General features: G+C 43.6%; 1 protein-coding gene across 2 annotated transcripts in view; it reads right to left on the bottom strand.

Annotated features, from left to right (window-relative positions):
- Positions 1-2,933: 2,933 nt before the first annotated feature.
- Positions 2,934-17,292, bottom strand: part of HMBS (hydroxymethylbilane synthase) — a 40,977-nt gene continuing 26,618 nt past the window's right edge. For both annotated transcript variants that reach the window (XM_068240811.1, XM_068240810.1), the window contains 6 exons: positions 13,931-14,044; positions 13,516-13,554; positions 8,806-8,925; positions 6,407-6,460; positions 6,202-6,288; positions 2,934-5,596 (listed from right to left, as the gene is read on the bottom strand). In XM_068240811.1, coding sequence (XP_068096912.1) covers positions 5,423-5,596; positions 6,202-6,288; positions 6,407-6,460; positions 8,806-8,925; positions 13,516-13,554; positions 13,931-14,044 — 588 coding nt within the window. In that variant the 3' untranslated portion in view covers positions 2,934-5,422. The remainder of the gene's footprint in view (positions 5,597-6,201; positions 6,289-6,406; positions 6,461-8,805; positions 8,926-13,515; positions 13,555-13,930; positions 14,045-17,292) is intronic.

Below are 17,292 nucleotides of genomic sequence, written 5' to 3' on the forward strand. Positions count from 1 at the left end.
ACAGGCGCGCAATCAAGGACACGCACTTCCGGGCCTGGGCATGCATACTAATAGACACGTGCGGACACGGGCATAGGCACGCCTATGAGGTGAGCTGTTCAACATTACTTGGCTGAGAGTAGTGTTAGGTAACTTAGGACATTGTAAAATATCTGTAAAATTACTGATATTTTACTATAGTGGATTATAGAATATCTGTAAAACTATGGATATTCTATTGCCGTCGTTTAATGTCCATTTTTACTCACGCTGCTATTATCTGTACGCGGCCCAAAGGCCTCTCCCATTCTCCTTTACCTCATAAAACCAACACTGGAACCCCTAAACATTTAACAAAGGTTTGTGGGAAATGTTTGCACAGCCGCACTCCAGCTGTCCGTGGATGAACGCAGCTGCACTGCTCAGGTGTAAGGAAGGCCCGCGCAGTAGCACAACTTTAACCAATTAAAATAGACAAAAGTGTTATTTACTGGCCTACTTTGAAGCTGTATCTTATCTGTATGCAAGCTTGAATTATTAGCATTTGTCTCTGTAGTGAGCACCTCTAGTGTTCTGTGCAGGGGATGGAATAGTCTGTGCCAGGACTCTAGGTGGAGGGGAGAGCATAATCACTGATTGTCATAACACGCAAATTATTCTTAGGTGATGCAAAATTCATGGTAAAGTATTGAAAATGTAGGCAGCTTAAAGAGAAACTGTACTTAAAAAAAAACCCTCTGGGGGATACTTACCTTGGGAGGGGGAAGCCTTAGGGTTCCAGTGAGGCTTCCCCTTCCCATGTAGCTGCGGGGAATCTAGCGCTGGCTACCACGAAACCTCCCCCGACAAGCGATTATATATTTACCTCTCCACGGTCCAGCGCAGGCACACTAGCGGCTCTTCGTTCGGTCTAGGCGGAAATAGCCAAGTCCGATCATATCCGTTCTACTGCACAGACGCAAAGGACTCGTGCCTGCACAGTAGAGCCGATACTATGGGGTTCCACCTTAACCGAAGTAAGAGCCGCTAGTGCACCTGCACAGGATCGCGGAGAGGTAAATATTTACCTCTCCGCACTTCAGGGGGTCTCGACACTTGAACGCAGGGATGTAGGAGGGCAGGGAAAGCCTTGTTAAGGTCCAGAGGATTGCCCCTCCCAAGGTAAGTATCCCCCAGAGGGGTTTTTTTTTACAGGTACAGATTCTCTTTAAAAGGAACCTAAAACCACTATAATGAGGCTATGTATACTTACCTGGGTCTTCCTCCAGGCCCATGAGGTGCCTTACCGTCCTCTCCAGGAGCTATGTTATTTTGAAATCCCCCCCCCCCCCCGGTAATCCGGCTGGCCATCATCGTTGGCGGCCAAGTCGCACATGCTCAGAAGCGCCTTCACTGGCCAGACTACTGGGGAAGGTTACAAGTCAACAAAAGACAGCAAGCCCATGCACCTCATGGGACTGGAGGAAACCCCAGGTAAGTATAAATAGCCTCATTATAGTGCTCTCAGGTACACTTCAAAAAAAGGATCCACTAAATACAGCTGCTGCATGATTTGATTAGTCGATTTTTAAGCTGAGTAAAATGAGTAACATTGGAATTATTTGCATCTCATTGACATAGTCTTGTGTTCTACTATTTCATGTCCTGCTATTATTATTATGTATTTATATAGCACTAATATCCTCAGCACAGCACTTTGCAGGGTATATAGCCTTGATACTGATTGGAGCGCAGTTTTTGCATTGTTGGGGTCCCTGGTTCAAACCTGAGCTCAGACGCTATCTGAATAGTGTTTGTATGCTCTCCCTTGTATGTGTGGGTTTCCTTTTAGCACACTGGTTTGCTGTTAAACCTAAAAAATACATAAAAATTAAGTTAATAAGACAAACGGGCATAATGCTGACTATAGCAGGGTGAGATCAGGGGTGGGATAATATAGCTCTCCATCTGTCTCCATCCTGTCGGAAGTATGGCGGGAAAGTATTTGGTATAACTCACCAAATCACACTTTCCAGTGGCAGACTATGTTACATAATGATGGGGGAGTTTAACCTGCCTGGCGTTCTATTAAGATCGCCAGGCAGGCTGCGGGAGGGTTTTTTTTTAATAAAAAAAAAACTATTTCATGCAGCCAACTGAAAGTTGGCTGCATGAAAGCCCACTAGAGGGCGCTCCGGAGGCGATCTTCCGATCGCCTCCGGCGCCCAGAATAAACAAGGAAGGCCGCAATGAGCGGCCTTCCTTGTTTTGCTTATATCGTCGCCATAGCGACGAGCGGAGTGACGTCATCGACGTCAGCCGACGTCGTGACGTCAGCCGCCTCCGATCCAGCCCTTAGCGCTGGCCGGAACTTTTTGTTCCGGCTGCGCAGGGCTCAGGCGGCTAGGGGGGCCCTCTTTCGCCGCTGCTCGCGGCGAATCGCCGCAGAGCGGCGGCGATCAGGCAGCACACGCGGCTGGCAAAGTGCCGGCTGCGTGTGCTGCTTTTTATTTCAGCCAAATCGGCCCAGCAGGGCCTGAGCGGCAGCCTCCGGCGGTACTGGACGAGCTGTGCTCGTCCAGACCGCCCAGCAGGTTAACTTACCCAGAAGTCCGGGGACCCTATGCGTGTCACCACTGTAAGTGGCCACACTTCAGGTTCTGGCCGTAACAAATACGCAGAATGCTTCCAGCAATGGCAGTGCAATCGAAAAGGCCATGCAGTTGGGACCGTGCATGTGCAGTGGGTGCAACTAAAGTTTCAGTCACAGATTTTTGGGGTGAGCTACCAGAGGGAGAATGGAAAGAAAGAAAGAACCCTGGGGGACCTGATGGACTACAGGGGCTGGAAGACGCCTCAGGTAAGTCACAGTCCTCCATTTTGAATCCAGTACAAGCTATTAGTGCTTGACAGAAATTACCAGTGTGAGGTGTGTGAAGTGTTACCAGTGCATTAACAAAATCGTACACAGTGGATATTTAGTAAATCATTTATTAGACAATGATTACACAGCCAGTGTTTGAGTATTTATAGAAATTATTTTCACAATAAAATAATCTCTACAACAGTGTATTGTATTCAGAGAACACTAAAACCTGAAGCCCCAATTCCCCTTTATTTCCAAGTAATTTATTAACTGCATTAAAAAAATGCATTGAAATTCATCCGTTTGAACGCGAGTACCTGCTGCTGCAGCAGATCACAGGCTCACAGCTCCTCACTACCAGCAGTCGGATGACTTCTCTGATTCCACCCCCTACCTCCAGCCTTCAGTGAGCCACATTGTAACCGCAGCAATCTGGTCTCCTGTCTGTAATAAGGCGCTGAGGACCTGGGATCTGCTGCATCAGGTAAATGTATTCCTTATGCTGCAAAGATGGAAGGTTTTTGCAGATTTTCTGAATTTACTGATACATGCATAAAAAAAAAAAAAAAATTGAGGGGAATTTTTGGCTTTCAAAGAAAAAATATAATAAAAGCTTATTCAGTTTCGGTCCTAGAGAAGAAATAATTGCAGCTCTGGTTTCATATACAAGGGACCTCTTGTACTTGTATGTGTCTGAGTTTCATTAGATGCGCCAAAACTGGAGCAGAGGAGACATTTCTAATGAACTTGCTTGAGCCCTTAAAAACTTGGGGAGGATGAGCCCATAAATGACAGCTGAATACCTGAGAATTAAGTCCTGTTCACATGGTTGTCTCCCAGCTAGGGATGATCAAACAGATACAAATACTTCCGAGGTCATGCAAATTTTTATGCAAATATATGCAGCTTCAAAATGGACTAGTCAATTTAAACCGATTGGTCCTTTTTCAAACTGCATATATTTGCATCACCTCGGAAGTATTTGCATCTCTGATCCTCCCTACTCCCGGCAGCTCATTTTATCTCAATGTTTATTATGTTTAGTGTCCTAAGATGCTCGAATGCAATCTAATCCATCTTGCTGCATGCCTGGAGAAAGTTGACCAGCCACAGAGCTTGAACGAACAAATAACGGCAATCAGTGATAAACATTGTGAGATGAATGCTCCCATTCATCTCTCGTACAACGTGTTGGATACCTAGCATTAAATACCAGGGACAATCACCGGCAGCCGTCTGACTGAACCAGCCCTAAGCCTATGTTCACAGTGGTGTGTTCCATAACGCATGCCTTGTAATGTGTGTGAACAGCAATAGAGACTGGACATAGACTTTATTACAAAGCCTGCATGTAGCACATTAGTATAACGCAATCAGTTAGAATGCAGTACTGTGAACTGGTCCGTAGAAATGGATGGCCAGTGAGATTATATTCAGAACTATTCTGCAACACAACTTGAGAACTGTGAAAGGGGGCCTTAGGGATGTTCAATGAGATGCTGATATTTTTGGGTTGGTGTAAATTTCATGGATATTTATGGAGCTTGGAAATGGGCCTATGAAGTACAGCCGCTGCTGCATTCGATTGGTCCATTTCCAAGCTGTATAAATAAAGCACCTTACTGATCATCAGAACATTACCTGCAGTGCCAGCGTATGACCATAAGTATGGTATCAAATGCAGCAATCACATGGTCACATGTAGGGATGAGCTCAAATTACCACCTTGAAATTTTAATCTTATTAGAAAATTTCATAAAAATATAAATACATTTTTTCGCTATAGCGAAAATTTTTATGACAATTAGAACTTTTTTGAAAATGTATTTCCTCATGCCCATAGACTTCAATGCAAATGAGTTTTCTCATGTCCGCATATTTTTGCAAAAATTCTTATTTGTGCAAAAATGATAGCGAAAATAAAAATGGCCATATTCAGCCATCACTAGTCATATGTATGTATGGATAGGTTTCTATTGTTTGTGGGAACCTAATGATCCACATGGAACATCTGGCACACAAATTAGTATTTCTACTGCTCTTTAGTGGCTTTATGGCATATTCTAATAACCAATCACAGTAAAATTACATATATACATATAGCTCACTGGAACATGCCTGAAGCCTTTTCAAAGCAGACAATAGAATCTCGTTATAGTAAACCTCTGCATATAGTCCTCGGGTCCCATCACATGCGACTGTGTAAATATACATTTATGACCAATTTTGATATAGTAAACTACTTTTTCTGGTCCCTTGACGTTAACTATAAAAGGGATTCTACTGTATTTCACATTCACTAGACTTTGAGGCTTCCATGGGATTTGAAGGAGATGTAACCCTGTGTTCCCCACACAGGGGTACCAATAGCTAGTTGCAGAGCTCCTCCACTACATTCTCATCGCTGTCTAGTAAATGTTAAAAGATTTTGGCACAACTCTTGTATGCCACTTGATGCTGAGGTCTAAACTTGCATACAGCTCTATCTCCCCCTGTAATTTCCCTAGCAGTAATGCCTGGCGAAGGGGGTGGGGGGGGGGGGGGGAGGACTCAAACTTAGGAGGTGTGCATATGATCTTCAGCTGCAGTCAGTGGGTTTTATCTGGCATCATTCAGTTGTCTTGCAACAAGCAGAATTTCTTTTGCTCCTTTGCTCAGCAGAAGGTTTGCTAGATCTCTTCCTAAACTCTCAGCTGATTGCAGAGCTTTACAAGGAACTCCAAGTGCTGTAATGCCCACATGCTGTGCATCATCATCTGCCCGTTCCACACCCTGATAGAGAAAATACATTTAGTATAGCTATGTACTGTAGTAAGTTCAGTCTAAACCATGCAACACTGATAACATTAGCTTTATCAATTCATTGGAGTAAAAAGCATTAAGCAACCACAATTTATTTTTTTAAATAGTATAGCATGGAAACGGCCGCTCGATGGCCTTTCCATGCTAGTTCACGGAGACTGCCTCCGTGAACAGTGTGCGAGCCGCCGTGACGTAGATCGGCGATCCCCGGCCTCTGATTGGCCGGGGATCGCCGCATTCTGATTCGCCGGCATTGACTCTAGGCGGCGCAGGACGGATCTCCGTCCTGCGCTGCCCATAGGAGGAAGGGGAGGGACGGAAGGGGACGGAGGAGGAAATTCGCTGCGGAGGGGGGCTTTGAGGAGCCCCCCCTGCCGAACGAACAGAGCCGGCGGCGATCAGACCCCCCCCAGCAGGACATCCCCCTAATGGGGAAAAAAGGGGGTAAGTCTGATCGCCCAGCCTCCTTGCTGATCTGTGCTGCGGGCTGTAGAGCCCACACTGCACAGATCAGCGAAATCACCCCTGGTCCTTAAGTGGTTAAAGTAAATGGCTGTTTTAATTTATGTCCTCACCTCATCCGAGAAAATCAGGCACCGCTCCATTGTCTCTTTTAGATAATTTGAGCCATCAAGACTAGAGACTGCTCCAGTAAGGTACAACTGTGGAATAGAAATTATGTTAAGCATTATGAAAAGGCTGTTCATCAAAAAGCAACACCTAAATCAAGATTACAAGAAACCAAAGTAATCTGCAATTTTGCAGCATTAACAGAATTACCTGAGAATCATGTATAACTGAACTCACTGCAACTGGCACACTGCAACCACCCTCCTACAAGAGAGCGAAATGAAATGAGCAAACATTGATTTCTATTAGATATATTTTTGTTGCATTTCAAAGGATCCATAACAATTTTTATGTATGTGCAGTCTCATTCGGTCTACTATTATGTAACAAAAGCTTGCAACCTCCACCTAAACACCGACTGAAGTTTAGCAACAATGCTGCACTACAAAACTGCACAACTAGGGATGGTCATTGAAATGCAAATATAATAGTGTTGATGAAGGATTATGCATTTTTTGATGCAAATGTATACAGCTTGAAAATGTACAAAGTCAAATAAAAGCAAAGTGAGATTTAATTGGTCCATTTTCAAGCTGTACAAATTTACATAAAAATTGCATAATCCTGCATTAACTCGGAAATATTTGCATCTCATTGATCATCCCTATACACAATGTACTGAAAGCAAACTGTACAGGAGTCGAACTCCAGTCCTCAAGGGCTATAGCCATGCCAGTGTTTAGAATGGACTAAGCCAGTGGTAGGGAACCTATGGCTCAGGAGCCAGATGTGGCTCTTTTGATGGCTGCATCTGGCTCTCTGACAAATCAGTAGGGGTTGATTCACTAAGCTACACTGATCAAGCAGCGCAGCTTAGTGTGGCAGCGCAAGTAAAATTTTCAAAGTAGGCACACTACTGCTGTAGCATGCACTACCAACTTACTCACACTCCCTCCAAAACTAACGACCGCTCTAATTGTACTTGTATTTAGTTTGAAACATATTGTATGGCTCTCAGGGAATTACATCTTAAAATATGTGGGGTTTATGGCTCTCTCAGCCAAAAAGGTTTGTGACCCCTGGACTAAGCCATTTGAGAAATGAGTTCTACTTGGATAAACCACACCTTTCCTTATTAAATCCCATCAATCAATTTGAGATGTGCCAAAAATGTGAGAGGACCTCGGCCCTGGAGTTGGTTTTAGAAGACCAATGCATTTTGTGAAATGGGGTTTACTTCCTCAGAAGCTTGGTCATGAGACAAGCAGGAAGTACTGTACTAGTGAAATAACGTATCACATATGTGGACAACAATGGATAAGTGTACTGTCAGACATGCATCACTTTGGGCAACCAAGTTAATAAGAATTACGGAAGCTTTACAGCAGCAGCAGAATCTGGCTGTGGCAGTGACTAATCAAGCCTATATGCAGTTTGCAATGAAGGCACACCTGAAGTGAGATGAATAGGAGGCTGACATTAATTTTCTTTTAAACAATGCGCATTGCCTGGCTGTCCTGCTGATCCTCTTCCTACTTTTAGCCATAGACTCTGAACAAGTATGCAGATGAGATGGTTCTGACTGGAAATTTGACTAGATTAGCTGCATGCTTGTTTCAGGTGTACGATTCAGACACTACCAGAAAGATCAGCAAGACTGCCAGGCAACTGGTATTGTATTGACCATTTAAACTGGTATTGTTTAGATGGAAATAAATATCGCCATCTTCATATATACCTTCCACCTCAGGTGTACTTTAAAACAAATGTGAAACTAAGATGGTGGTTACTTTTTAATAGGGAAAAGGGTAATTTTTTTTTTACATCACTAACACCTGAATTATACACAAAACTAATTTTTTAATACTTAATTTCATTTTTGGGTAATTATCTACAAATATTCTGAAAGTTATCATAAATAATACAGATCATTACACTTCTGGCTGGGAAAGATTAACCAGTTTGTGCACTGATGACATGTATGAATTGGTTAAAGAGGAACTGTCGCAAAAATTTTAAAATTTAAAACACACACAAATAAGAAGTAGGTTTCTTCCTGAGTAAAATGAGACATAAATTACTTTTCTCCTATGTTGCTGGCATTTACAGTAAGTAGTAGAAATCTGACATTACCGACAGGTTTTGGGCTAGTCCATCTCTCCATAGGGGATTCTCAGCATGGCCTTTATTCTTTATAAAGACACTCCCTGAAAAAGATTTATACAGAGATACTGACCAGCCTCCCTGCTCACCGTACACTTTTTGTCAGTTGGACGGAGCAACTGCCATTCACCAAGTGCATTTAGAAAATAAAGAAATCCCTGTGAACCCCCCATGAGGAGATGGGCTAGTCCAAAACCTGTCGGTTTTGTCAGAATTTCTACTACCTACTGTAAGTGACAGCAACATAGGAGAAAGGTAATTTATGGCTCATTTTACTCTGGAAGAAACGTATTTCTTAACTGTATATGTTCACATATATTTTACATTTTAAGATTTTCGCAACAAAGGACCTTTAAATAGCTGGCCAAAAGCACATGGTGTTCTTCTGGGAAGTTATGGTACTTCTGCAGCCCACACATTGACTTAGCGATATGCATGTCCCTTACCAGCTGCCTCATGAAAGATCTCTCTGCAACACAGCACAAAACAGTTTGTGGATCCAGCAAGGAGGAAACCATCTCCAAGATATGATGGTCCCTGGCTCTGACCTCCACAGCTAGAGCTCCCTACAAAGCAATGCAGAGAACCAGATTGTAAAGGCCAACACAACTCTTATGCATAGATTGAACATTACATAGATTTTGATTAAAAAAAGTTATGTTAAACAAAAATAATACTTTATTGGATGTCTGCAAATAGCATGCTTCAAAATGTTCTAGGGCTTTACCCCCCTTAAAGAGAACCTGTACTGAGTAAAATATTTAAAATAAACACATGAGGTAACTTCAAATGAACATTACATAGTTACCTTGCCATCAGTTACTCTCAGAAGCTCACCATTTTCTTCTGACAATGATCCCTTCCAGTTCTGACAACATTTTGTCAGAACTGAAATATATCAGTTGCTGTCAGTAAAATATCAGTTGCTGTCAGTTATAGCTGAGAGGAAAACTGATGTACCAGGTAATGTCCATGTTTCCCTATGGCTCAAGTGGGCGATGTTACAGTTTAACTGTGTGCTGACCAGAAAGCTGTTATGGGTAATGGCCATTTTCAAAATGGAGGACGGAAAATTCCCTTGATCACAGTGAACAAACAGGACGCGGGACAGGAGAAAGACACTGAGGAGTAGACTACATGGAAGGTAAGTATGACTTGTGTATGCTTATTTTCACTTTTAATGTTCAGTTCAGGTTTTCTTTAAGGACCGGCCACTTTTTTTCCATTCAGACCACTGCAGCTTTCACGGTTTATTGCTCGCTCATACAACCTACCACCTAAATGAATTTTGGCTCCTTTTCTTGTCACTAATAAAGCTTTCTTTTGACGCTATTTGATTTCTGATGCAATTTTTACTTAATGTGGACAAACATGTTTTTGATAAAAAAAAAAAAAAAAACATTCAGCCTATATTTATTGGTTTGGGTAAAAGTTATAGCGTTTACAAACTATGGTGCAAAAAGTGAATTTTCCCATTTTCCAGCATCTCTGCCTTTTCTGACCACCTGTCATGTTTCATGAGGGGCTAGAATTCCAGGATAGTATAAATACCCCCCAAATGACCCCATTTTGGAAAGAAGACATCCCAAAGTATTCACTGAGAGGCATAGTGAGTTCATAGAAGATATTTTTTGTCACAAGTAAGCGGAAAATGACACTTTGACAAAAAAAAAAAAAAAGTTTCCATGTCTTCTAACTTGCGACAAAAAAAAAATGAAACCTGCCACGGACTCACTATGCTCCTCTCTGAATACCTTGAAGTGTCTACTTTCCAAAATGGGGTCATTTGTGGGGTGTGTTTACTGTCCTGACATTTTGGGAGGTGCTAAATTGTAAGCACCCCTGTAAAGCCTAAAGGTGCTCATTGGACTTTGGGCCCCTTAGCGCAGTTAGGCTGCAAAAAAGTGCCACACATGTGGTATTGCCGTACTCGGGAGAAGTAGTACAATGTGTTTTGGGGTGTATTTTTACACACTCATGCTGGGTGGGAGAAATACCTCTGTAAATGACAATTGTTTGATTTGTTTTACACACAATTGTCCATTTACAGAGAGATTTCTCCCACCCAGCATGGGTATGTGTAAAAATACACCCCAAAACACATTATACTACTTCTCCTGAGTACGGCGATACCACATGTGTGACACTTTTTTGCAGCCTAGGTGCGCTAAGGGGCCCAACGTCCTAATCACAGGTCATTTTGAGGCATTTGTTTTCTAGACTACTCCTCACGGTTTAGGGCCCCTAAAATGCCAGGGCAGTATAGGAACCCCACAAGTGACCCCATTTTAGAAAGAAGACACCCCAAGGTATTCCATTAGGTGTATGGCGAGTTCATAGAAGATTTTATTTTTTGTCACAAGTTAGTGAAAAATGACACTTTGTGAAAAAAAAAAAAAATCAATTTCCGCTAACTTTTGACAAAAAATAAAATCTTCTATGAACTCGTCATACACCTAATAGAATACATTGGGGTGTCTTTTTTCTAAAATGGGGTCAGTTTCTGGGGTTCCTATACCGCCCTGGCATTTTACGGGCCCAAAACCGTGAGTAGTCTGGAAACCAAATGTCTCAAAATGACTGTTCAGGGGTATAAGCATCTGCAAATTTTGATGACAGGTGGTCTATGAGAGGGTGAATTTTGTGGAAACGGTCATATGCAGGGTGGCCTTTTAGATGACAGGTTGTATTGGGCCTGATCTGGTCTATGAGAGGGCGAATTTTGTGGAAACGGTCATATGCAGGGTGGCATTTTAGATGACAGGTTGTATTGGGCCTGATCTGATGGATAGGAGTGCTAGGGGGGGTGACAGGAGGTGATTGATGGGTGTCTCAGGGGGTGGTTAGAGGGGAAAATAGATGCAATCAATGCACTGGGGAGGTGATCGGAAGGGGGTCTGAGGGGGATCTGAGGGTTTGGCAGAGTGATCAGGAGCCCACACGGGGCAAATTAGGGCCTGATCTGATGGGTAGGTGTGCTAGGGGGTGACAGGAGGTGATTGATAGGTGTCTCAAGGTTGTGATTAGAGGGGGGAATAGATGCAAGCAATGCACTGGCGAGGTGATCAGGGCTGGGGCCTGAGGGCATTCTGAGGGTGTGGGCGGGTGATTGAGTGCCCTAGGGGCAGATAGGGGTCTAATCTGATAGGTAGCAGTGACAGGGGGTGATTGATGGGTAATTAGTGGGTGTTTAGGATAGAGAACAGATATAAACACTGCACTTGGGAGGTGATCTGACGTCGGATCTGCGGGCGAACTATTGGTGTGGGTGGGTGATCAGATTGCCCGCAAGGGGCAGGTTAGGGGCTGATTGATGAGTGGCAGTGACAGGGGGTGATTGATGGGTGGCAGTGCCAGGGGGTGATTGATGGGTGATTGACAGGTGATCAGTGGGTTATTACAGGGAAGAACAGATGTAACTAATGCACTGGCGAATTGATAAGGGGGGGTCTGAGGGCAATCTGAGCGTGTAGGCGGGTGATTGGGTGCCCGCAAGGGGCAGATTAGGGTCTGATCTGATGGGTAACAGTGACAGGTGGTGATAGGGGGTGATTGATGGGTAATTAGTGGGTAATTAGTGGGTGTTTAGAGGAGAAAATAGATGTAAACACTGCGTTTGGGTGGTGATCTGATGTCGGATCTGCGGGCGATCTATTGGTGTGGGTGGGTGATCAGATTGCCCGCAAGGGGCAGGTTAGGGGCTGATTGATGGGTGGCAGTGACAGGGGGATATTGACAGGTGATCAGGGGGGATAGATGCATACAGTACACGGGGGGGGGGGGGTCTGGGGAGAATCTGAGGGGTGGTGGGGTGATCAGGAGGGGGCAGTGGGCGGGGGGGGGATAAAAAAAAATAGCGTTGACAGATAGTGACAGGGAGTGATTGATGGGTGATTAGGGGGGTGATTGGGTGCAAACAGGGGTCTGGGGGGTGGGCAGGGGGGGGTCTGAGGGGTGCTGTGGGCGATCTGGGACAGGGGGGGGGGGAGAAATCAGTGTGCTTGGGTGCGACATAGGGTGGCTGCAGCCTGCCCTGGTGGTCCCTCGGACACTGGGACCACCAGGGCAGGAGGCAGCCTGTATAATACACTTTGTAAACATTACAAAGTGTATTATACACTTTGTATGCGGCGATCGCGGGGTTAACATCCCGCCGGCGCTTCCGTATAGCCGGCGGGATGTTGCGGCGGGCAAGCGGTGACAGGCGCCGGCGGAGGATCGCGTCACGGATGACGCGATCGCTCCGCTCATGCCCTTACAAGGACCGCCGCCTCTGTGGGTGAGCCGGTCCTTAAGGGCTCCACTTCCCGGCCGCCCCTGTGCGTTAGGCGGTCGGGAAGTGGTTAAAGACTGTTAAATAAAAATAATTAGTACGCAACTTGTAGTCTATGATTCTAGTTTACAAATGTTGGGAAGCAGAGATTGTTATCCAGCAAATCCAGACTGGATTTATAAAAAAATAAAATGCTTATGCTGGGGATACACGGTACATTTCTGTACAGTGTATCGACTAGCTGATTCGGCCAGCTTATAATATTCAGCTGGCCTGATCATGCCGCTCGACCCGTGCCCGCTCGATTCCCGCCGGCGGACAATGGCAGGGAATCGAGCGGTGATAAAGCGCCGGCGGGGACGAGCAGCAAGCGATCCGCACGGACGAGCGGGGATGCGCCAGCATCGAGCCGCTGGCTCGATCCGGCGCATAAAACGAGCAGTGTATGCACGGCATTACACATTGAATCTTTTATGGCATTTCTTTGCCACCCTTTAGGGAGATTGCAGAAGGGCTTACAATAGGCAGCAAGTTCAAGTCCATCCCACTTAGAAGCAACCTTCAGTCATCAATTGCAGCCATGAAGGGGTAGGATACTGTACTTCTCAGCAATGTTCATCATGTGTCCAACATCAAGTGCCCCGATTCAGCCAATCAGGGGCTGGCAATAGGAGCAAAAAGCTTTTGGCTTTTAGAAATAGGCCAGACACTTTATAACTATGCCCCTCAGTCTCCTGCTTATTTCTGTTTGTTGCAATTTTTTGATTAACGACAATGATTTGTGTTTTCAGCTAATAAGTGTAGACTTGAAACGCTTCCATTTATTCTCCTTTGCAAACAAATAGTAAGAGAACCTAAAAAACGGAATTCTAGAAATACTTGCCTGGCCCACTGCATACAGACACTCTTCAGTAGACAGAATCTAGGATATAAAAAGGAAAAATAGGAATTTCAACAGGTAGAAAACAAGACTATGCCAAGTATGTGAACATCTGTCAGTCTAAGGGCTGGTACCCACTAGAGCCTTTTTTTTTTTTTTTTTTTTGAGCATTTTTGGAAGCGCTTTAAATTGCTACCGATTTCCCTTTCCCTGCTTATTTTTTTACAATATTCATTAATAGACTGGACAGCATTTGCCCATTGTAAAATCTTTACACTTATGTGTGCATATGTAGTTTCTAGCCATTATGTTTGTATATTAGCAGTATGTAAAGCTACAAAACTCCATTCCAACCATAGTTGTCAGTATTTGGTACAGGCTCCAAAACAGCTTCACCCACGTGAGTGTTCTCTCTTACCTGACCAATACGGCTCTCCCAGCCCATACGCCGCAATCCAGCCGCTGCCAGAATGATGGCACTGAACATATTCTGTTCATCCAGCTTCTTCAAGCGTGTATTCAAGTTACCTCGCTGAGCAAATGGTGTCAAGAATTAAACAGCTTTCAGAATCTTTCACCATCTCCATTTCAAAATAGTAAAATTTGAGCTCCAGAGTAAAGAATTGTACAGCGGAAACACAATGGCCTCAATTCATAAAAGGATTTGCGGTAAAAAAAAAAAAAAAAAAAAAAAAAATCTGGTAGGGAAAATACCGCATTCGGTATTTTAGACCTTTGTGTGCTAATTCATAAAGATTTTCACAGCTGCCTTTGAAGTTCGGTAAATTACCGCAGCCCATTGAGCGGTACAGCTGAAGAGTGGCAATATCTCTTTTGTTACAAGCTGTAATTACGGTTCCCTGCACAGACTTGCAGAGACTTTCGTCTCCTTGCACTTTGCATTGTTAAGACCTCACCAGAGGCGCCGGTAACTTGTTAAGACCTCACTTGAGGTGTCGGTAATTATCGTCTGGCTTACCACTTGTTGAAGGCTTTATGAATTGACATTTGCTGACATGTGTTGGAGGTAACTACAGCCAAGTCGGTAATTTTCCTCACTGCTCGGTAATTTCAGTTTTTCATGCGGTAACAGCCTTTATGAATTGACACTTTGCTAAGTGCTTGGGAAAGTCTGCTGTTTTCAGCATTACCACATGCGGTAATGCTTTATGAATTGAGGCCAATCTGTTTCAAAGTAGATCTATACTAAGATTACAAAAGCTACACTGCGAATCATATCTAACAATTTTTGCATCCTTGGTTGTGTAGTGATCCTCTACATATATATATTTTTTTTAACAGGTACATTTTTATTGAATTTTTAGTGAAAACTACAACATACAACATTTGGTACTGTATGAGAGAGAGCAGGGCTGTTTTTAGGCATAATTAAACAGGGCAGATGCCCAGAGTGACAACTGTAGCAGGGGGCACCACAGAACTAGTCTTCACACAGTTAAACATAAAAATTACCATTCATCTATCTCTAACACCTAAATGGGCACTCCTGAGTCGATTTTTGCAACTCTGATTGGATTTCCATAAATATTCTAATATGTAAAAACCCAGGTTGTACCTAAACAGTGTAATATTTTAAAAGTGGATACACACCTCTCAAAAAAAGATAGACAAAAGGTGCTTGCTGACTTTCCATTACCAACCTCTGCCTGCATTGCATACTTACTGCAGGTCTGCTAAAGCCAGGTTACCAGCATGACATGCATTTGAACCAGATAAGCAATGGAAGCGGTAATAAATCTTTTAGTAAAAGTTCACTTTCATTCTATACACTGTACAGCGCTGCGTAATATGTCGGCGCTATATAAATACTAAATAATAATAATAATAATAATATACAATCCGCCTTGTAATTCACATAGTACAGACATACAGAACGAAGAACACAGCCAGGTACTGGTGAGGAAGTGACGGTGATGAGTCACCATTCTATTCTCCATTCCTGCAATCAGTCACTCACTATTAGGAATGATCAAGGATAGACAAATACTTCAGAGTTTATGCAAATATATGCAGCCTGAAAATGTACCAATTTAAACCTGGGTGGTACTTGAGTGATCCATTTTCAAACTGCCTATATGTGCATAAAAATGTACATAAATTTGCATAAGCTCAGAAGTATTTGCATATCATAGATCATCCCTACTCACTATAGAGGTGCATACACAAATTAAACACTGATGAAGCTGCGTTCATGACCACCTCAGCAGAAAGTGATTACAGTTGTTGCCTAAACTCAAAGATCTGGAAAACTGCCCAGTCAGAGCTGCCACAGCCATGAATCTACAGTAATGTGTACAGCAGCCCTAAGATTAGCAATGCATACAGAGCCAAACTGTTGCCTGAGGGATTGGGGGGGGGGGGGCTTGTGTGTGTCTTTAGTGTCTCAGTACTAAATGCAAATGATATGCATGAGTTGTGCATTTCCAGTTTTAATAAATGTGATAGAGTTCTACATACACTTCAGCCTCTAGGACCAAATGCCATTCAAGTACTGAAGCTTCCACAAACAGTCATTTTAGAGCAGGGGTCTCAAACTCAATTTATCTGGGGGCCACAGGAGGCAAAGTCAGGATGAGGCTGGGCCGGATAAGGTATTTCACAATCGCGGCGCATCGCCGCCTCTGCCCGCCCCTCTCACTCTTTCTTCACAGAGAGGGGCGGGGAGAGGCGGCGATCCGTGTGGCGATTGACGTCAGGAGGGGCAGAGCTGAAGCTGAAAGCTCTGCCCCTTCCAGGAAATGCCGGCAGATTGCCCCCCGGGCGATTTGGGGGCTCTGCAGCCCTCGTTTAGCGGCGGAGATGCGGTGGATTACTTGGGAGCACTATAAGCACTATAAGGAAGCTTTTGCAGGCGAGGGCCACAAAATATTGTATCGAGGGCCGCAAATGGCCCGCATGCCGCGAGTTTGAGACCCCTGTTTTAGAGTTGGGTGCAATCCTCCCCTTAAGACTACAAATTTAATTTGTACCTCTAATTAGTAAAATATATGCTGTGCATGTGGCTGCTTAATATAATGACGCTGGCTCCCGCCACAACCATTCTAAAGGTGCGTACACACATGCCACTATAGTCGTTTGAAACGATCGTTCCCTGATCGTTTAAAAAAAGAAGCCAACGACCATTAAGTCTAACGACGGACGAGCTAGATCGTTACAAACGAACGATCTAGCTTGGCGGATTTTTTCCAACGACGATCGTTTGCAAAAGTAGTACATTGTTTAAAAACGGTCGTTCGTACTAGGCTTGACATGCGCATTTCACTATTTCTCCATAGAACTTTTCATTTTTATGCGCAGGCGCAATAGTTGCTTTTACGTGATGTAACGTTCGTTCTAACGATCTGATCGTTACACACCTTTTAAAACTAACTTTACTTAGGTCGTTCTTATATCAATTAAAAGTTTGTTCGTCTTTGACAACGAACGATCGTTGTCGCATGTGTGTACGTAGCTTTAGTCCTGTGATCACTGAGGCAATCACAATGATCATAGAATGAAAAAAAAAAAAAAAAAGGCCAACTTAAAGCGATATAAAACCCTGACATATTCTATAAAAACATGTTTTCCTACTTTTTATAGGCCATACGGTTATATTTGCATTTGTGCATAAGTATTATTAATTTAGAAATTACAAGTTACCAAAAGTACAGTTTTTTGCTTTGAGAGCTGCCTTTGCATTTTATTCATAACTGGTTTTATTCATGTTGTATTGAAGGCAGAAATGCTTTCAGTGTCTCTGTGTCCAGAAGAGTCTGCACA

This window comes from Hyperolius riggenbachi, chromosome 6 (genome assembly GCF_040937935.1).
Source record: "Hyperolius riggenbachi isolate aHypRig1 chromosome 6, aHypRig1.pri, whole genome shotgun sequence".
Lineage (NCBI taxonomy): Eukaryota > Metazoa > Chordata > Amphibia > Anura > Hyperoliidae > Hyperolius > Hyperolius riggenbachi.